The 21894-nt window shown below is 42.4% G+C and overlaps 1 protein-coding gene across 3 annotated transcripts in view; it reads left to right on the forward strand.

The window, feature by feature from the left end:
* Window positions 1-21894, forward strand: part of Rasgef1b (RasGEF domain family member 1B) — a 494986-nt gene that overhangs the window by 158046 nt on the left and 315046 nt on the right. For all 3 annotated transcript variants that reach the window (XM_055594536.1, XM_055594537.1, XM_055594538.1), the window contains one exon: window positions 18178-18231. In XM_055594536.1, the coding sequence (XP_055450511.1) occupies window positions 18178-18231 (54 nt within the window). The remainder of the gene's footprint in view (window positions 1-18177; window positions 18232-21894) is intronic.

Here is a 21894-nt window from a genome sequence, read left to right on the forward strand (position 1 = left end):
CCTTGTGTCATTTTTCAATACCTGTTTTCTTTAATGTCTTCCAAACACGGTTCTAACATTGCAACTTGTCATTGAGCCCAATTTACTATTCTTTAAACTGACTCACTGTTTACAATTACACTGAACTTTCCTGTATAGTTTTTAAGGGTTTCTGTTATGTTTGCTTTTTCTAATTATAAGAATTCTTTCTGCCCCAGCTTTCTTGACTGAGAGGGGACAACAGTCTGTAGGACGCAGATCCATCCTAGCTGTGTAAGTGGTGACTATTAATTTTCATTTACTTTGGTTTTGGTGCGTCACTCCCTAATTCACCTCAAGTCTTCTGCAGAACTCTGAGTAGTCTTTCACGATGTCTGTTTTCTTACCAAGTGCCCAGTGAGCATGGTGAAAGTATGTAGAGCCAATACTGTGGACCGTGTTTTATGAACAACAAAGTCATTTTGCTGAGAAAGCAATGCATTCAGGACTCTGAATAAGACTACCAAGCCACATGACCTTGGGCTACCATATTGAGTCATCCTTTTATAATCTAAAGTGAAAGAACGAGATTTGATAATCCCTAGGGTCTCTTTCAGCATTATGATTGTATTATGAAGTCAAAGAGACACAGTCAAAGGACAAAAAAAGATAAGATTGCAACAATATTAACCGCTACCACCACTGCCTCTGCCTCTGCCTTGTGCAAGTATGGTGAGGGAGGACTGGGGTGAGGGAGAATTTGGCTAAATTCCTACCAGTGGTCCTACCCCTTCGGAGACACATGGTTGTAGTTCAGGGAATTACCACTAAATGTCGCTGTAGGTCGTGTATCTAAGAGGTCAGGAGTGCTCTCTCAGGGCCTTCACACCTCACCTGTCAGAACCTCTGGCTAAGTTTTTGTTAGATTTTGAAGTACATAAAGAATGGTTCTTAAGAGAAAGAGGTGAGCCCTCAAATGCCCCCTTTCCTCAGATACCTTCTCTTTCCTCAGATACCCGCTTTCCTCAGATACACCTTTTCCTCAGATACTCCCTTTCCTCAGATACTATTACTTGTTACTGATGTTGCCAGATGAACCAGGAGGGAAAGGCACTCCCAGTGGAGCGACTGCTTGCCTCTGGCTCACGTCTTCCTGACTTTTTCCTCTCTCAACAAGACAGCCTAAGCTGCAAGAAGAAATACAGTTTCTTTGTTTGTATCTAAAATTGTAGACACTTACTGCATTTTCCCAATTTAAGGAAACTATGCACACATTTTTATGTTTTAGTATTTCTTCCATGTTGTCATGGCAACAAAATTGGCTATGAGCAATGTGTCTTTTATTTGATGAAGTACGGTATCTGCGTGGAGAGATGGTGTATCTGCCTTAACTTATTAGTAGTTTAATTTATCCGAAATGTTGTTGGCATTGTTTGACAGATGGACTTGCCTCTAAAGTATGGTTTTAAGAGAGTCTGAAGGGAAGAGAGCAGCATTTGCTGTGTCTGCTGAGTGCCTTCACCGTGTGCTTTGCATCCACAATCGTATTTAAGATTTCAAACACTGGGCGGTGAGTTTGCTGGTTCCCATTTCCAGCTGAAGAGACAGAGGAGCAGAGATTTGGTGGCTGTGTGAAGCCGTTGTGGTCCATCTTTGAACCAGAATATTTTTGTGCTTCTGCTTAATTATATCTTTTCTGTTAATTTGCATGCATATTCTAGGGTTCATTGTGTCTTTTATATATGAAAATTTTCTAACATGTAGAACTTATGCCTCTTTGGACAATGTTGAACAGTTTCATGGTTGCCCTTCAAAAGGTTGAATTCTTTGATTAAACAACATAGTGATAATTGTTCTGAATTCCAGCCTTAATGTTTGTGATGAAAAGTGGGTCTTGAAGTCTCCCAAAGGTATATATACTCTGGAAAATAAACTGTGCTCTGCAAGAAACAGAATGGACACATTGTGTTTTGATGTACCATGTTGGGAAACAGTTCTCCAAATGTCTTGAACTTAAAAAGAAAATAAATGAAAAAATAAATAAATAAACCCTAAAAGTAAAGCATCCAAAACCAAACACAAATGCGCGCACACACATTTATTTCAAGTATCTCTGAGAAAGCCAGTTTATGAAGTTCAGTGGATTCTAGTAACAGTCCACATGTGTCCCAAGGCCAGAAGGAAAGGATTCCGTTCATGTGCACTTTCCTAGGCCTGAGGCTGAGAACCAGGGCCGGTTTGTTCCCTATATCCTTTTTGCCTGACAGTCCCCATATATGTTATATGGCTTACTGGTACATTCTGGAAATTGAAATATGAGAGATGGAAGAAAGTGATTTCCTGATTGTTACTGTTTTCAGAAAGGACTTGGGGTAGCTAAATCTCAATTTCCAGCCATCTACCAAATTGCTGAAAAGCATCCCTCTAAGTCCCCAGCCGCCTGAGGAGGGAATTTGTTAGGTTTGGCTGTGCCAATGCTCTCCCTTTCCAGGTCTTAATAGAAGCTCCATTTGTTTGTGAATCTGAGAGCAAAACCTTAGCGCTCTGTCAGAACATCTCTCGGAGGCCTCTGTCTGGAGATTTATCACCCGAACACATCACCTATAACAGAAAGCTGTGGTCTTCTGATGACAGTATCCTGCCCTATTTTTTGATGCTCCCTTAAATCCAGGGTATAGGATAACACACAGGGGAAATAATAGCTAAAGTTTTAAGATCACCGAGACATAATGTTAGTTCATTGGCTTCAGGTTGATGCTATTTGCTGGTCTAATTCTGAGATGATGCATTTTCCACTTTTTAGGGGGCAGTGATTCCTGTATGTTATCTGGTAATAAAGCATCGCATGAAGTAGGTGTGTGGCTATTCAGCTCCATCCATCCGTATTCCTGGTGGAAGGCCCGCTCCTCGTTTCATCCCAAATTCTCAGACGTTCCAGCTTGAAACCAATGTATTTTATGTATCTGCACTGGGGATAGTTCAAAAGTATCTTTTAATCTTTATGTTACGGGATTGCTTAGCAGTATTTCATTCATGTACGTACCCATAGGCTTCAATCATCCAACATATATTTGCTGCACGCTAGGTACGTGCTGCGCATGGTGTCAAATGTAAAAGTTGTCTTGTCAGTGAGGCCTGAGGAAATAATCCAGGAGTGCTACAGAGGGCATGCAGTTAAAGCAAGTGCAGCAGGAGGTGGGAGCAGACAGAAGGGGTTGAGTCCCAGTTTGGCAGTCTGGAGAGGGTTTCCTTCCGGAAATGCTGTCCTAGGCTAACCTGTGTGACTACACTCTTCATCCGGCTCCTCTCCCCACTCTAGTATCTGCTGTTTCTCAATTCCTTTAGCTAGCTCGCCTCGCTTTTCATTTTCATAAATATCGGCGTTTGTCATATTCTATAATTTCTTATAATTACGTATTTCCCTAGGAAATCTCAATCATAACCGTGGTGTCAACCGCCATGCAAAGGTGGTGCTGGCAATATCCCTAACCAGCCTTCAACTATTAAAACAGTGACTCATTCACTATTTTATTGAACAGCAAGTGGCCAGTTACCATGTACCTAGGCTGTGCCTGCATCGCTCTCACTAGTTCTCAGTGAATTTTCAGTCCAGCTAACAAGGTTTTCAGGATCTAACTGAATCATAAAGTACTATGAATATGTGAGAATGGTGGGCTTTAGGTCTAAGACCAGGGAGAGGGAAATTGCTAACAGCACTTGGGGAAAACCTTTGTAGAAGGAAGCCAGAATTGCCAGGAGAAAAGGAAGAGGTTTTTAGGCAGAGGGGACCTGGTTGTGTCCACCCAAGGCCTGAAGGGGTCCCTGGCTGGTCCAGAGAGCCAAGTTTGGTGTGGCTGTCTATACGAAATACCTGAAAAAATAAGGCACAGAGTGTCAACAGTTGGCGGCACCTCCATTTTTATCAGGGACATCACACACATGACCTCAGGGAGCCAGCAAGCAGTCTCCGAGTTGGCAAAGGACAGAATCAAGTTATTCTAGGTGGGTATTCATGTGTTAATATTCAGCATGAAAATAAGACAGAAAATTAAGCAGGGCGTGAAAGGATCTGAACTAAGGAAGTGGTGACGTGACGAGAAACATGTCTTCATAATTAAGAGTGTAGTGGTGGTTTGAATAGGAATGGCGTCCACAGACTCATGTGTGTGAATGCTTGGCTCATAGGAAGTAGCCCTATTCGGAGCTGTGGCCCTCCTGGAGGAAGTGTGTCACCATGGGGGTGGGTTTTGAGGTCTCAGAAGTTCCATCCAGTTCTCCTCTGGCTGCCTGCTGATTTGGATGTAGAACCCTCAGCTCCTTCTCCAGCACCATGTCTGCCTGCATGCTGCCATCTTTTCTGCCATGATAATAGACTAAACTTCTAAACTGTAAGCGAGCCCCAGTTGAATGTTTTCCTCTGTAAGAGTAGCTGTGGTCATGGTGTCTCTTTACAGCAACAGAAACCCTAACTAAAACAAGGATGTGACATGTAACAGCAGGTGATCAGTGAGGATAGTGGAGTCAAAGAAGACACTGCGCTTGAAAGAGTGACTAAGTGAATTCACTGTTAACCAAGGTACAGGCAAGATAGAAGATAGGAAAATACGATGTGCTTAGTTTTAGACAAGTCAGAGATGCCCAGGGCATATTCCAGTGAGCACATTTGGGAACAATGAACTTGAAGCTTAGAAGGGGATGGCCAAACACATTTGACATGGCTCTTACATGGCTAGTGGTTGAAGCCACGGATGAATGTGTTCATGCTCAATCAATCTTTAAGAAATATTTGCTACTTTAAGAGCCTTTAAAGCAAACCAGCAGATCTCCAAGGAATAATTAAGGCTGCTGAGCCGTTTTGAGTAGGAATGAGGCTCTGGTCTGGTCTGGCTTCCACATCATCCTCCTCACCATCACTACCACCACCAGCAGCAACATCGACAGGGGATTTCCCCAAGCCCCAGAGAACTGTTTGCTGTGACATTTCTCTTGAAGATCTTGTTCAGGTGGGGCAAACTCAGAAGAACTGAAGATGCTGTAGTTAACAACTAGGGCAAGACTGCATCTGTTAGAGCACTGTTTACGAAATGTGCTTAGGGCAAGACCAGCTTTTTTATTTATAATTCTGATGTTCAGTCAAATCATATAGCCATCAATTTCCTGTCAAACCATCACTAGGAGAGCCTGAGATAATGGTGGCTCACCATTCATTTGCCAACAACGGCACTAGGCCTTTGAATAGGAGCCCCTCCTGTTGATCTTTACTGTGTGTCCATTTAAATGGTTTGTAATAGCCAGCGATTACTGAAATGTCTTTCTCCCTTGCCCTCTTCCCCTTTCTTTTCCTCATCTGCTCAATTTATACAGTATTTTGTGACTTGAATTGCAAATGAACAGCTGCCTTTTCCCCCTTCGAGGATGGACTTATAGGCGTTAGTATACTATTTAGGTACAGTAGGGTACAAAATTACCATGAAAATAAGGGTGTCGGGTTATAAACATTTGCTAATGTACCCCCTGCCCTCCCACACTTACTCCCTTACACAAAATCTTCCCAGAGCTCAGTGCCTTCAGTTTTCTTGCTCAAGACTGTCAATAGTTTCATCCCCATCTCTCCGAGAGGCTTTTCATCCATCACAGTATTTGGGCCTGACCCCCACCTCTCAGGTCTAAATCCCTGTGCTATGATGGCATCATGCATTCAGTTTTATCTGACTCACTTTTAGATTTTTTTTTTTAAGTTGAAAGTTATTTTTCTCTATTTTATCTTTTGTCACAGAAAAGATAATGCTTTTATAGAAGGAGGGGTATAGAAGCCCCTTGAATTTTTTTCTAGGTGTTTCAGACCTTTGAGCATTGTGTATAAGTGTGTGTGTGTGTGTGTGTGTGTGAGAGAGAGAGAGAGTGCATGTATGTGAGTGTGTGTATGAGAGGGTATGTGTGTGAGTATATGTGCATGGGTGAGTGTGTGCATGTGTGAGTGTGTGTGTGTGTGAGTGAGTTTGAAAGTGTATGTGTGAATGTGTGTGTGTTGAAAATGATCATCTGTGTCACTTTCTTTTCTTCTCAGGTCTGTACAGTGTCCATCATTCTTCCTGAACTTTAAGCAGGAACATGGACATTACCAGTATAAAACAATCCAAAGGTCATTTGAGGAAGCGAGAGGCAGTGCCTCCCTGACCTTAGTCATTTGCTCTTCTGTCACTCAGGTCTCAACTAACTGTAGCTTTCCCTTTGTCTCCACAGTCTCCATTGTGTGCCTTAGTACCCAGATCTATTCCTGATTGGCATCTGTGACTTTGAGGAACAGGTACTTGGAGACAGAGTTAGGTGCATGTCTAGGACTCTCAGAAATCATCACAGTGGCCTTTGTCATGGAGAAGACATCATGTTAAGCCCTGGAAAACCTCTGGGAAGATACTACTGTGGGAAGATATTGTTGTGGGAGTTCAGGCACAGAGAACTGAAGCTGGAACTTTTGTCCTCGTGAGGCACAGAGCTGGGATCTGAGTTCACTGCCCTTCCACTGAGCTGCTCTGTTCCTGGGAGGGAATCTTTGGCCCTACCCATACTTTCATGTAAACAGCTTTTAAAAGAAAGCTAGGAAGTTGCTTCTGGATAGACGGTCAAGAGCCGGGCTTGCTCCTCTGCCGTTTTGAAAGCTGGTGGTGATGATGTGAGAACGTGGAAGGAAGCAGAGAGGAGACTGGTAGGCTAAGGATACAGATTCTGTGAGAGACAGAACTTCCCCGTGGGAAATGGCACAGTCTTAGGGATGAGGTGGAAATGGAGTGCTTAACTCTCTGCAGAGTCTACATTTTAGGGACAAGTGACTTTGGTGATAGAAGGGATCCACACTTTTCTTCAGGGGGGTTGTTTTAGTTCTCGGGAGGTTTGCAGCTCCTCTTCATCCTTTGTCCGTCCCTACCTCCTTCCTTTCCTCCCTCTGTCCTTCTGTCCCTCCCTCCCTCCTCCCTTCTTTCTTTCTTTCTTTCTTTCTTTCTTTCTTTCTTTCTTTCTTTCTTTCTTTCTTTCTTTCTTTCTTTCTTTCTTTCTCTCTCTCTCTCTCTCTTTCTTCCTTTCTTCCTTGGCTTCACCTTGTACCAGAGCTGAATATCTGTGGCTGTCAGCTCTCGTCCAGCTCCCTGGTAGCATGGTGGCAGAGTTCCAGCTCCTTATGGTGATGAGTGTGAAGGTGTGTCTGCGTGCACAGGAATATTTATGGCTTTGTCAGCTGTTGGCACCACAGAAATGGACTGAAAATGGCCCACAGCGTGTGAACGGATGATGAATGCCTATTGGGATGATGTAGGGAGGAAGCTAGAGAGCAGTGCTCAACAGCAGGCTCCTCCTAACAGCAGGCCTCCCCTAGAAGTAAAACTTCTTGATCCAGCGATAGGCTGGGTCAAACCAGACCTTAAGTGGTCTTTACCTCAGAATGTCCTGTGGCTAATCACAGCTTTGTCCTCTTCACTGAAGGTGTAGATGATGAAGGGCTCATGTGTTTCTGTCCACCTCGCCCTGATTTAGTTGACCATCACTCTGGCCTTCACAATGATGCTTATTTCTGTGACTATGAGACGCTGTCAATAGTGTCATGGCAAACACTGTTACTATAGACAATGTATTTAAGGTACGAGCTCATCCATTCATTAGCTTTCCAGGTGGCCAGGAAAATGCTTGATATGCTCCTTGGAAGAAGAAAGGCACATATCTAAACCTGGTTATAGGAATCATTGATGGAACCCAGCCTGGTCCTAGGTTTTCTTTGATTCCCAGATCTATGTTCAAGGTGGATAAACATACCTCATGCCTACTTTTGTATGGGCAATGAGGCAAGTGTGATTTCGACATTTTAAAATAATCTGAGAAAAGAGAGAGAAAGGAATATTATTTCAGGCCACATGAAAACTATTCTAGAACATAGACAAGCTTTCTTCCTTGCATGTAAGTGTACAAGCCCTTTCAAGCTATAGTGGCATACTTCATTAGATGTGACAGAAACCTCATGGGCTTCAAAGCCTGAAAAATTTACTGTCTGGTCCCTCACACTAGAAAATCACCAACCACTAAAACAAATGTCCTTGTATTAGACAGACAGTTCTGCTTCAAAATATGCCACAAACTGTGGGGGACTTAAAACAACAGAAATTCAATAGTTCTATAGTCTAGAAGATCAAAGTACTGTCATTTCCTCTGAAACTCTGGGTAATAAAAATCTTCCTTGCCTGGGCTCACGCTGCTTGTCACCCACAGTGCTCCTTTGTGGCCACCCCATCCTGTCAAATCACCACACAGTTGTTTTCCCCTCATTTTCCTCTCTGTGCCTGTGTGCAGTTTTACCATCTTTATGAGGTCACCAATCAGATTAGATTAGAGCTGACTCCTGTAGCCGCATCTTAATAATTTATTTATTTTTATTTTATGTATATTGATGTTTTGCCCACATGTATGTCTGTATGGAGGATGTTGGATCCTCCAGAAGCTACAGGCAGTTGTGAGCTGCCATGCAGATGCTGGGAATTAATTCCAGATCCTTTGGAAGAGCAGCAAGCACTCTTGACCAGTGAGCCATCTCTCTAGTGGATAGCCTCATCTTAATTGGGATACTTGCAGAGTCTATTTTCAAATAAACTTGCATGGGCTAGAATGCTGGGTTCTCTTTTAGGAGGGTAGAATTTGATTCCTAAGACTCTGTCCCATTATGGAATATTTCCCCTCAGTTACCATTACTTTTCTTTCTTCTCCTACCTATTTCTCTTGGTGCTTCCCTCTTTCCTTTTGATTTCTATGTCTTCTCTTGCTCCTCATACAGTAAACAAACTTTTATGAAGTCTCCCCTCTGCTTTCAACCCTATCCCCAACACTGTATTCAACTGTAGCATAGAGAAGACAATTAAGAACTTGCTCCTGGGATTCACAGGTTACAATCCAGTATGGAAGATAAGTCACCTACCTGTAAGTACTGGTAAATGAATTTGTCTAAGGACAGCGGAGTGTGAAGTATTTGATGCCTCATTTTGTTGGGTAATAATCCTTTAAAATCATTGATGTGGTTCTGTTGTTTAAAGCGTACATTTCCCACACTGTTTTTTATACCCTCGGCATCTCCCTTTTGCCCCTGTACCTTCAATCCCTTCTCCCTTTAGCCCTTCCTATGTCAGGTGACTATCATTTGAGCTGGGAAGGACAATGGCAGGTGACACTGAATTGGGGATCTGAACTCGGGTCCTCAGGTTTAGGTGGCAAGAACTTTTATTCACTGAATCATGTCCGCAGTCCTACTTTTCATTTGTTTTAAATAACTTTTATAGCATGATCCAGTGATCGCAGTTCTCATCACAGAATCTACCTTAGGACAGGCGAAGCCACTGCCCTAGGCTGTAGATTGCACATGCATTAGCTAAGGAAACTTTAGCCTCCTCTGAATCACAGCTGGTAAGGACATTCTTTCCCCCCTACCCCGTGCTTGTTCTTTCCCCCCTACCCCGTGTTTGTTCTGCTCCTAGTTTCTTTTGTTGTGCAGGAACCTAAATTTCATGTCACCCCATCTGTTGATTCTTGGAGCCAGTTCTTGAGCCCTTGGAGTCCTGTTCATAAAGTTCTTTCTTACCCATTGTCTTGAAAAGTATGTTTTCCTCTGGCATTTTCAGCATTGGGGGTTTAAAATTAAGGCCTTTGATCCACTTGATGTTGACTACAAGATGAACGATCTGGATCTAATTTCACTCTTCTGAGGGGAGTTTTTCTGTTTTGCTAGCACCACTTATTGAATCAGTTATCTTTTTCTGACCGCATGTTTTTGCCTTCTTTGTCAAAAAACAAAGCAGCCATAGCATTACTGGTCTCTCTCTGGGTCCTCTATTCTGTTTTGTTGTCTATCTATTGTCTGTCTACTTTTATGCCAGTTCGAGGCTGTAGGAGTGGATATCAGCTATTGTGATAACTCCAGCTTTGTTCTTACTTCTTAAGGTTGTGCCGTTTGCTATTTGTGGTCTTTTGTATTTCCACATGCATTCTTAGGTTGTCCTTTCTAGACATGTGAGGTATGGAAAGGAATTTTGATGAGTTAATTACATTGAATCTGCAGATTAAATTTGGAAGGTAGCCATTTTCATGCTATTAATTCTTTCAATTAGGAACATGGTTGTCTTTCCATTTTCTAGTGTCTGATTTTCTTTCTCAATGCCTCAAACATGCAAGTCTTTTTCTTCTTGGTTAGGTTTATTCCTATGCATTTTGTGAAGTTACTGTGGATGAGATAATTTCCTCCAGTTTCTCTTTGTGAGAGTCCATTGTTGGTATATAAGAAGGCTACTGTTCTTAGAATCTTGATTTTGTATCCTGTAACTTTATAGTAAGTTATGTATTATATATAAAGGGTTTTTAAGTTAAGTTCTACTAAATTCTATAGTGACTTTTAAGTATAGAACCCACTGTCTGCAAATAAGAACAGTTCATTTTAATCCTTCCCTATTTTTATCCCATTTGTGTATTTCTATTGTCTAATTGCTTAGTCAAGGTTTTGAGCAATGTGTTTGAGAGAGAGAGGGGTGGGCATCCTTGTTTCATTCTTGATTTTTGAGGAAATGTTCTTAGTTTGTGTTCATTTAATATAATTTTGTTATTGGTTTGGGGCCAATATCCGGAATTTACAAGGAAATGCAAAACTCAAACACCAAGGAAACAAAATTGTCCACCAACAAATGGGCTAATGAAATGAAGAGATAGTTTTCAAAGGAAGAAACATACATGGCTAATAACTATGTCCAATATCCCCAGTTTTCAAGGGAATGCAAAACAAAACCACTTTGAGATACCCATATGTAACCCAGAACGGCTGTCATCAAGGAACCTGACCAAAAAATGTTGGAAACACTATAGGTAAAAAGGAATCCTTATTTGTTGCTGGTGAGAATGCAAATTTATAAAGCTGTTATGGAAATCAGTTGGACATTCCTCAGAATATTAAAAATATAGCCACCATATAACTGTTGGGTATATGCACAAAGCATTCTATATTATACCACAGAGATATTTGCACAACCTTGTTTATTGCTGCTCTGTTTAGGATAGGAGGAAATAGAACTGGCCTAGATGTCCATCAGCTGATGAGTGGATAATGGAAATGTGACACATACACCTGGGGACAATCATTCAGCTGGAAAGAAAAAGGAAATACTGCAATTTGCAGGAAAATGGGTGAACCTGGAAAATATACTCTTGAATAAAGTGACCTACTCTCAGAAGAAAAGTATAGTGTTCACCCTCATATTCAGATCATAGCCTATAATAGATATAGGCTGGGTAAATAGGTCTAAGTGTGGGTACAGTTTAAAATTTAGAAAGGAGGCCAGAGAGGGCAATATGAGATTAGAATGTATGGAATGTAGGCAAAGAGGCAGATGAGTCATGGATGAGGCTTTATCGTTTTATAGTTTTCTTCTAGTTTCAACACCATCGTTGTTGGTGGTTCTTCTCCCTTCTTCTTCTTCTTCTTCTTCTTTTTCTTCTTCTTCTTCTTCTTCTTCTTCTTCTTCTTCTTCTTCTTCTTCTTCTTCTTCTTCTTCTTCTTCTTCGATAAGTGAGCATTCAGCTTTCAGAGTATTACAATAGCAAGGACTACTTTTGTGGTTCAAATGAGTCTTAGTCCTTTGAGGCAGTGATTTTGAAAATCAGGCTTTCTTTTTAATTCCATTAGCTATAGAGGAATTAAACACAACTAGTTGCTAAATACACTTGTCACATTAGAAAGAATCATTTTTTTAAATTATTTTAGGGAAGGGTTTTGTAACCTAAAAAATTTCACTGTATTCCTTGTTTTTAGCTATGTCATGTTATTATATTATGCATAATTTAATATGTAAACGGTATCACTACAATCACTACATGTAAAGCATGGCTTACAAGCACCGTGTGCCATATTTTTCAGCATAGGAGTAGTTCCTAGAATTACAGGTTGTTAAGCATCACCTCCGCTAAGTACAGACTTGCTAGGGGCGGTGATGGCATCCTGAGAGTGAGCTTTAACACACTCCCTACTCAAGTAGTCTAATAACAGTTGGATGATGTGACGGGGATGCTACTCGGTGAAATTGGACGAGTCCTGTTCTAACTGCTCCTGGGTGTCAGGGTTTTGTCTTTCTCCTTCTATGCCTCAGTGTACAAAATCTATTCATGAGCCTGGCGCCTGCCTCTGAGGGCTTCTTCCAGGACTGAGAAAGATCCAGACAGCCACTGCACATCTGTACGGCCACTATCAGCGCCCCAGACTACAGCCATGTTGTGCAGATGGTAGTTTCCAGCAGGCCCCTGGACTGCAGCTTTGTTGTGTTCCTCATGGTACGCAAGTAGATGGTAGTTCCCCTCAGGCCCCAGGACTGCAGCCGTGCTGTGTCTGTCATGATACTTGGGTGGTAGCTTCTATAAAAAACAGAAAAGCATGGCAGAGAAAGAAACCTTGTGGTGGAGAAGAGAGGTGGTAAAAGTAGCATTAAGGGAATCACGGTGCTGGCGTGCTAACCCACAAGATCAGAGGCACATGGGAGCAGTTAAATATTGAATGAATGAAGAAAGAACGACTTTGGGGTTTGCAGGCTATGCTGGCTACATAACTTATGAGCATCTATCTCCTACCAGATGAGAAGGCATTATGCTTTGATTGAATGACCTATTAAGTATGTTTAGTTTTAAATGCAGACATAAATAGATTTGATCTTTCCATGGTTCGAATTTCCTCCCATCAGCTTTCCCTTAATTATCCACAAGTGTTCCAAGCCTTCATTAGCTAAATAGGATGCAGATGATGGTCATTAGTCTGGTATATAAATCCTGCTGGCACATTCAATGGCTTTTTCACTTGGCTAATTGAAATTTTCAGTTATTCACGGACTACAAGAGAACACTGTAATTTTATCATTTATTTGGGCGTGGAAAATTTCCTCCTTTGGTTGGTGTTTATAATTATGAAATTAAAAAATGCAAGTGCTGAACTTTGCCTGAAGGATATGCCGTTTTTAAAGCATATATGTGTCAACTTTATTCTAAAGCACGAAAGCGCCCTGGAAATGTGTATTCTGTGGAGAGACCCAAGGATCAGCTTACTAAGAGAACATCCAAGTGGCATGCAGTCTCTTACTTAAATGTAAGAGACTTCGAGCTGTGAGCGATAGGAACAGGCTCAGCCTTGACATCAGCCAACAAGTGAGAAACCATCCCCTCAACCTGTGAAGTGCAGATTGGAGGTCTCAAATGGATGTGTTTTATTCAGGTGCTGTTCCTTAAAAGGCTCTTAGCTTTTGATTGCATTTGACCCTTCACCAAAGCCAGCTGGCCCCTGTGTGGTGGTATCCGGCTAAGAGTGAGAAGCACACCTGTTCACAGACACACATGAGCGTGCAGGGAATGGAATGATTCCGTAATGTTGCCATCCTCTGAATACTTTAATTTCTATAATCTAATAACTTGAGCTGTTCCAAATTACTCAAGTAAGTTTCAGATGTTTGCTGTTTGAAAAATATTTATGGGCATTGAATGGAAGAAATAGCTTGGTGGTGGCAGAGGACAGTTTCTCAGTTTCTCTTTATAAACCTCATTTAACAGAGATGGATAAACAGGGCTATGATAATCCCCGGAAGGGAACTATGGGACACGCAGCATCTCTTCCAGTTGTTCTGCTGCTGCAGGCCATTTCCGACAGAGGATGGGGTGAGCATCTCAACTTCCAGGCTCTCTTCACTCAAGCTGGATGGATCCCCACTAATTACTTGTGTTTCATCAGTGGTCTCTTTAACCAAGAATTAACTAGACTCATTAAAAAAAAAAAAAACCTAAATTATTCTCTCTTCTGGGTCTTGGTGTCTTCTGCCTAGATAGTTGTTTCTTCAGATGATTTTAAATGTTATGAGGAGAGACAAGTCTATGCACTATAATCTTTAATTCGCTGTGTTAATGCATCTGAGTCAGAAGGAAATCCCCTTTCTGAATGTTCCCTTTTCGGTCCACTTGTGATGGTTTAACTTGATGGGGCAAATGGATGTACTAATACTGACAGAACATTATTTGGGGGCATTCTCTATAAGAATCATCATGCAAAGCAGAAGACTGAGATGATCTGTCTTCCTAGTGTGGCCAGCATTGTGCAACCCACTAAGGGCCTGGATAGACAAAAAGGTGAGGAAGAGTGTCTCTCTCCTTCAGCTGGGTCATCCATATTTATCTCTTTTCACACATCGAAGCTCCTCATGGTTCTGGTTTCTTTGGACTCTAAAATTTATACTGAGACCCTCTCTCCTTCACAGGGTTCTTAGGAAATCTTTGACCTCCGAGCAGTTAGACTGTGGGGCTTTGTAATTCTCAGACCTTCCTCTTAGGTTGAGTTATACACCTTTGGCTTCCCTGGTTGGTTCTTTAGCCTGAAGATGTCATCTTGTGGGACTCCTCAGCCCTCTTGGCAAAACAAGTCAAACTGCAGAATGTCTTTTTTGCCTAGGTTTCTGTATAACCTATTGGGTCTTCTCTGGAGAACTTCCTAATGCATGTATAAAAATCCCTTCTGCTTCAAAAGATAAGGAGAGGTGTCCATGATATCCTGTTGGGTGTTCCTCTGTTATCAGATGGGGAAACAAAGTAGCTACTATACTTAATATTTTCCAAACATTGTGCCTGATGGAATCAGGCTCCCCTTCATATTAGTAAATGATCTTATGACCCTAAAAGAAAAAGAATATAGGATTTCTCATTTCAGAATGGCGAGCTAAAGGCCCCCAAGGTCAACAAGGGACCATGTTAAGAAGGGACAAGAGCCAGGACTTCGGCTCCTGGCAGGTGGTCCACTTTTGATTTTCTAAGAGATTGTGAAAGACCAGCAAATGTTAATCAATAATAAGAATTCATGATTAACTATAATAAATAAGTTACAAGCCAGGTCTGTCCTAAGCAAAAGCATTTTATAATAGAGTATAATATAGTGGGCTCGGCCACTTTCCACAGAGATCTCTGAGCTGCGGCCAGTTGAGGGCTGTCAACTCTGAGATACAAAGAGTCGTGGACCCAGCAAAACAGGCAGTGCTTTCTAGGGCAGAGCTTCGTGTCTCCATGTTTGCACTGAATGTCTCCTGTCTTCAGAGCTTCTGTGAGGTTGGCTGACCTCTGTTGAACGTGCACCTCAGCTCACTGCTATCCCCTACTCCATCCCGTGACCTTTCCCTTCCACACACACCAAGAATACCCCTTGCATGTAATTTCCATTTCACAGCTCGCTCTGTAGGGAATCTAACCTGTGACCTGTGTCTTCAGATCTTTTTTCCTTCACCACAAGTGTCCAGTGCCCTCTTGACCTAAGGTTCTTTACTTTCTTCCAATCAAGATCTGCTTTTGAATTTATTTATTTAGGCTTTTAAAGAAAAAGATACCAAAAAAAATCTGTTCTTGGGGGGTAGATGTGATAAATTTATTTCCCTTAAGATATAAGAGACTAATGAAACACAAGCATGAAATTTCCAGTGTCCTTTCCTGTAACGACCCGTGCACGGAAGCCTGTAATGAGGTGAAGCCAAATGCTAAAAGCAGAGATCCTAAAGGAACCTTTCATCTATCAACGCATAAATACATGTAGGCTTTACTTTCTAAGTGTATTTGGGGAAACACTCTATTCTGTGCAGGTCATCTCATGAACAAGGCTGGACGCTGGGGATTTTAAGATGATACTGTGCTTCACTGTGCTTGTGGGATGTGACTAACACGGCATTATGGCATTATGCAAACTTGCGTGGAGGTGACTCATTAGGAGCCTCTCCTTCTGTAGGAAAATATTGATGCAGTAATCAAGAAGGTCACAGCGTGAGAAGGTTACCATGCTTTGAGTCTTCCATTTCAGTAATTAAGCCTAGCATGTTATGGGAAGGTTCAGAAAGCCCACCCAAAGCTATTCACAATAGCTGCAATTAGGAAACTGGATGCCACTTAGAGTCTTTTTAAGGGAATGAAATCGAATTGACCAAGCGTATAAGTAAAAATCTCCTTAGAAAGCAGCTAAATTAAGGCTATGGACTATCATTGATCCATGCCACTCGTCTTTTATACTCTTTCCAGGTATTAAGACTTCACTTTGCATTGTCCTATGACTGAAGCTGTTTCTACAAATAGAGCATTTACAGCCGGTCATATGATTTGTGTGTGTGTGTGTGTGTGTGTGTGTGTGTGTGTGTGTGTGAGAGAGAGAGAGAGAGAGAGAGAGAGAGAGAAAGAGAAGCTTCATTTGCCCATTTCTGACTCTGTTTTCTTCTCCAAGTGCATTTCTGAGCAGTCACCTGGGACTGTTCTAAAGAAACAGAATGGTATTGTTTAATTTTGTGGGCCATTTCTCCTGGGGCTATGGCACTAATGTCTGAAGTTTCAGATATTCCTTGGGTCTTTAGAGATGGTTCAGGCTGTAACATGCTTGCATACGGCCCGATAACCAGAGTTTGGATCGCCAGCACCATGTAAAATCTAGGTTCAGTGGTGCATGTCAGTAAGCCCAGCGCCTGGTGAGACTGAGCTAGGCAGATCTCTCTGCAGCTCATTGCCCAGGCAGCCTAGCTGAATTGATGAGTGCCAAGCTTAGAGAGACCTCATCTCAAAAGACAGCATGGTGACCAATCAAAGGAAACACCTGACCTATGATCTCCGGGTGCACACACCCAAACGTGCACATCCCCCATATAAAAAGACATATTGTAATTTGCTCTGTGTGTGTGTGTGTATCTGTGTGTATGGTGGTGGGTGGGTGGGTAAGTGTGTATGATGCGTCAGAATGTGGGCACATGCCTGCCACAGCTCATGTGTAGGGGTCATAGGTCAACTTTCAGAACTTAGTTTTCTCCTTTACTGTGGGATCTGGACATTTCCCTCCTCAGTTTGTCCAGTTGGTGCAATAAGCTCTTTTGCCCACAGAGCTGCTGGTATATATTGGGCTTAATGATGCATTCGCTGTCCTTAAGACCCCACTTGGAGTCTTTGATAGCTGGAGTTTAGGCCTTCCCCAGACCCTGACTGATAGTTAGAACAGAGAATGACACGTGAAGTCAGTAGTGGGCAGAGAAATTCTGCCGCCAGACTTCTGTTTCCTGGGCAAAATTTCATTGCATTCACCCATGGAATTTGGCGTCATTTCTGCAGCCCTGTTAGAGGTTTGACCAGCTGTTTTCGGCAAGGGCCAGTTTTGTGCCCAGGATATGTTTAGAAATGTCTTGAGACAGGTTCCCGTTACAGGCGAACCAGGATGTTGTTGGCTCAGGTAGATAGAACTCAGAAGTGCAGCGGGTCATCCTGAGGTGGGTAGCATGCCCCACCTTCCCTGCATCAGAGAACAATCTGCTCCTGATGTTGAAAGACCTGATGGAGAAAAGTCCACACAAGTGGGTAGACCGTTCTCAGTGTCTAAGTGCCGAGTAATGATGTGCTTTGCCATTATATGTAGGAATCGTTCACCTTTCTCCCTTCTTCTCCACGAACTTCACTTTGCAGCGTTAGTATGTGGAGTCAGCCTTCCAGCAGAGACTTCCAGAAGGGTGTCATAGGGTAAGGAGAGCAGCTGCTCTCCTGTTATCAATCTTGCATCTATCCTATGCATATTCATTGGATACTTTCTTTTCACTATTGGCTAGCTCAAGAGAATAAGCCACAAAGGAGACTTAGTCATTAAAAATGTACATTAGTTTTGTACAGAGATTAAAAAGTAGAGTGCAACCCCAAGCCATTTGTGTGGCTAGCAATGGCCACGTGTGGATTTGTGGGATTGTTCAAGAGGAACAACCTTGCGTCCAAATTTCTATCTAACACTGGATGCTAGAAAACCTTGCAAACAGCACATCATGCCAAGAAAATGCACATGCCAACAGGTACAGGGAAGAAGTCAGCCACAGGGAGAGTGACTGCGCTCAGGAAAAAAGCAGGAGAGCAATGCCAAGCTGTAGCACCATTGCATAGCCTCTCTTACTGAGGAAAAAAAGCTCCAGAGCTTAGTACCAGTCTGTGAAATGAAGGTGATTGTCATTTCCTCATTTGCCTGTAACAAATGGTCTTACCTAAGGACGGTGACCTTGGGAATGCCAGGGGATCAGACACATTTTAATGCAGGGGAGTCTGTGGCAACCGGGCGTGAGAAGCCGTCTGACCAGAAGCCAAGGCCATGTCCTCCACTCTGAAGTCTGATGTGTCTGTGTCCTTCCTGTTTTTCAGGGCACCATTTTTAGCACACTGGCTGGCGAGAAGTCCTCATCTGACTACAAAAAGGTAAGAAGCGGGCCTGTGGCCGCACAGTGTCGGAGGACTGCCTGCTTCCGGTTTGGTGGCATTAACTGAAAAGCTGCGCTCTTGGAGGATGGTCTGGTAGCATGCTGTGAGCAACTTTTAGGGGATGAAATGTAAGGCTCACTTTAAGGATGTGGGAATTGTTGCCTGACCACATTTTGTTATAGAGAAACACTGACTCCATCTACTTCCATATCTAGGGTTTTATTATACATCAGGGAAGCACAGGCCCGCCCGTTGTGCACACTGAACTGCAGGCTTCGATATCTTTGATTGCAAGTGTGACACTTGTAAAACATAAGCTCAATACAATAGCAAAATGACTTTGCATTTTGGAAACTGGTTCATATAGCATAAAAATCTGGTTTGGATTTGCCACAGTCAGGTTTGAGAAAGCTGTCATGCTTTGCAAAAGGATTAGCTTCACCCACATCTGATAGATCACCTCTGCAGCCTGCCTGCAACCATGGCGTGGCTAATTCCTGGCTTTGAGGGCCAGGGGTCACTTTGATCCACCTCTTTAATCTACAATTTAACTAGATCCTGCCCTTCCGGTAGAGGAGGAGAAGTGATTTCACAGTCCAGACAAGTCAAATAAATTCTTTGACACTATCAATTGAAACGGAAAAGCAGGTACATGAAGACTTGGCTTATGGCTAATGTGTTACTTGGCATTTCATAGGAATTTATATCATGGTGTTCTGTGCTGTGTGGTTTCTGTCTTTAATATTGCTCAGTAAGGAAGTAGGTAGAGGTATTTGTCTTTAGAGGGAATGTGAGGACCTACTCCCTTTTATTACTTTGATAGATTTTTTTTTTAAGTGATTTATCTTTCCTGAGTTTTGCTGTGTTTGCCTTATTCTCTAAGCAGGTTGTAAGCTGTTAGGATGAGGACCATGTATTATTTTTAGAACCACAGATCTCAGTGAATAAAGAGACTTTAGGGGATTGTTAGGTTAACCTTTTTCCCAGGGTGGGACTAGCTTTGATATTATTTATAGCTGGACCTCTGTCCTCTTCTGACAGTGACCTCTCTGAGCCTGGTTGTTCCCTAGTGAGACAAGTCAGAGAATTAGAACCATTTGACCTAGCCAGCTCCTGTGATTGCTACCTGCTTATTTAAGTGTGGACCAGCTCACATGCTTCCTTCTGAGTCTTCCCCCAACCCATTTCCAAGCTAATATTTTCTTTATTATTACTGATAGGTCATTGATATGGTTGATTCGTATGAGCAAGGAGTGTGTAGATTTGCTTTTGAAATGTGGCTCTATCACTGCATACTTGGGTTGGTTATACACCTGCAGATGCTTCAATGTTGCCGTCTTTAAAATGGAACTAGTAATTGTACTAACCTGATATAGTATATGAAACGATATATATATATATATATATAAAGTACTTCCAACATGTCCGGCACATTCTAGATTTTGTATTAGCTGTTGCAGTCACTGATTTTATATGAAGCTATCTTTTTTTTTGGGGGGGGGTTGCTTTTGTTAGTGATGTCGAGAATTATGTATCATTTTCCAAATGTGGCACAGCTGGCATGAAGCATTAAGGGACTTCTCACTCTCCATTCAGCTTGTTATGACCCAGGCGCAATGAAGACATGAGCCATGATGAAAAGGGCAGCTCTATGCCTTCTCGAGTGTAGTGTTAACCCTGTGAGTAGTGTAAGATGTTGTTGCTTTCATGAGCCACATCCCTCTGTTGGACAAGTTAATGCCATAGGCCACTGATGGTTTTATGGAGGTCAGAAGGGTGCACATAAAAATTGGGTTGTGCCGAGTACAGGACTGAGAGGGATGAGGAAACGGTAAGGTGGTCTTTAAATGAAGTTCTCATAAAAGGGACAGAGATGGATGGTTGGGCAGGGCTTCTAGGGCTCAAGGAGCGAACCTCAAAGCAGACGACATGAAGTCAGATGTGGAATCTGTCTCCCGGTCATCACCCAGTGCTCAAAATGTTTCTGCATTTCAGGTTTTGAGACGAGGGCAATTGAAACCGTGCGAAGTCTACCAACATACAGCCTGCCAACTGCCTCCCCTGTCTCTAGCTTTCCTCTGAAGGCTTGGTGCTTTACACGGATTATCTCATCTGATGACTGTAGCTGCTCTTTGAAGGAACTGTGCCATTGCTGATTTATAGACATTTTGGTTTTACAGACACGGCAGGGGACCCTTCCAGTAGTAGGTGTTGGAGTCTGGATCTGGCAGTCTGGCGCCTGCACAGTGTGTCTTTAGGTCTTTTGCTACTTCTTTCCCTCCCTGGCTTTTAAATATTTTTTAACGGGTCCCACCTCCCCTTACACTATTAGCTCCAGGAGAGGAGGAACAGCACTGGTTCTGTTTGGAACAGTAAAACAGTAACTGTGAGGTAGTAAAGGCTCGGACACATTTATTAGTTGATGGGATCACTGTGTACATGCCTATCAAGTCTTGTGAGCTCATTCTAGGACTGTGTGGGTCTGACAAGCAATCTATTTACTCCCTTTTTACTGGGGTTGAAAAGGATATTTATATTCAAGATTTATTTGTGACGGGATTTTCTTTGCATTAAAAATAAGGCGCTCGCCAATAGCTGGGGAGACTGGTGTGCTTAGGTGATCAAAGTGGAAATTTCCCCAAGGTCTTCCCCTCCCACACCACAATATGACATTGTTAGAACCTTTGTTTTATTAATTATTAATGCAAAAAAAAGCTAGAAACATCTTGCGGGTATGTGCGTTTATCTAGTCATTGTGGATTATCGGCTGAGTATATCCTACTATAAGGTATCTTTTAGTGCTAATGTGTGAAGAAAAACAAAGGTGCTAACACATGAAATGACTCACTCTAGGGCACATCTCGAGCTCCACTCAGGCTTCAGGACATGCTTACTTGTGCTTTCCCTAGACAACATCTCCACCCCATGCTCTTCAACTAAAGCTGACATCTGTGGGGTGTGTGTTGGTGTGTGTGACTAGTGGCAGAAAATGGTCCTCAAGGGACTTCTTGTGCCAACATACCAAGAAATCTAGAGAACTATGTACTCATTTTGTACTTATATCCCTGTAATCTCAGCACTTAGGAGGAGGCAGGGACAGATGTACCCCTCTTGAGTTCAAGGCCAGCTTCATCTGTAAGGTGAGTTCCAGGCCAGCCAGGGCTATACAGTGATACCCTGTCTCAAATCAAAAACAAGAAAAACAAAAACAACACAAAGTAAACCCCAAAGAGTATTGGTTTGGGGCGTATGTGATCATATAAAGGAAATCTGCTTTTTGTTAGTGATAGTTTTGTGAGATATATGTGGCTGTGTTCATCTGTTCCTTCTAATGTGAGACTTCGACTCGGGGCCCTTTTGTTGTCCTTAAAGTACATGTAAGTATGCAGAGAACTTGCCCATGTGGTCTCTGAGCTCGCTGGATGAAGCTTTTAATGCACAGTGGTGATGCTTCACTGCGTTGATAATTTCCCTTCAGGAGGTGACTTAAGAACACACAGTGAGACAGGCTAGAGGAAGCTCAAGCTTTTCATCAATAATGATGGATGAGTCCCTAGGTAAAGTCACGATAGTAATGCTGATGGTTAGGATATTTACGCGCGCTGATTCTCCAATATTTTAAAACTATGCTGTATCTCTCTTTCCCTTTTTGTTCATATA

Source organism: Psammomys obesus, unplaced genomic scaffold (assembly GCF_907164565.1).
Source record: "Psammomys obesus unplaced genomic scaffold, mPsaObe1.curated_primary_1811, whole genome shotgun sequence".
NCBI classification, from domain to species: Eukaryota; Metazoa; Chordata; class Mammalia; order Rodentia; family Muridae; genus Psammomys; species Psammomys obesus.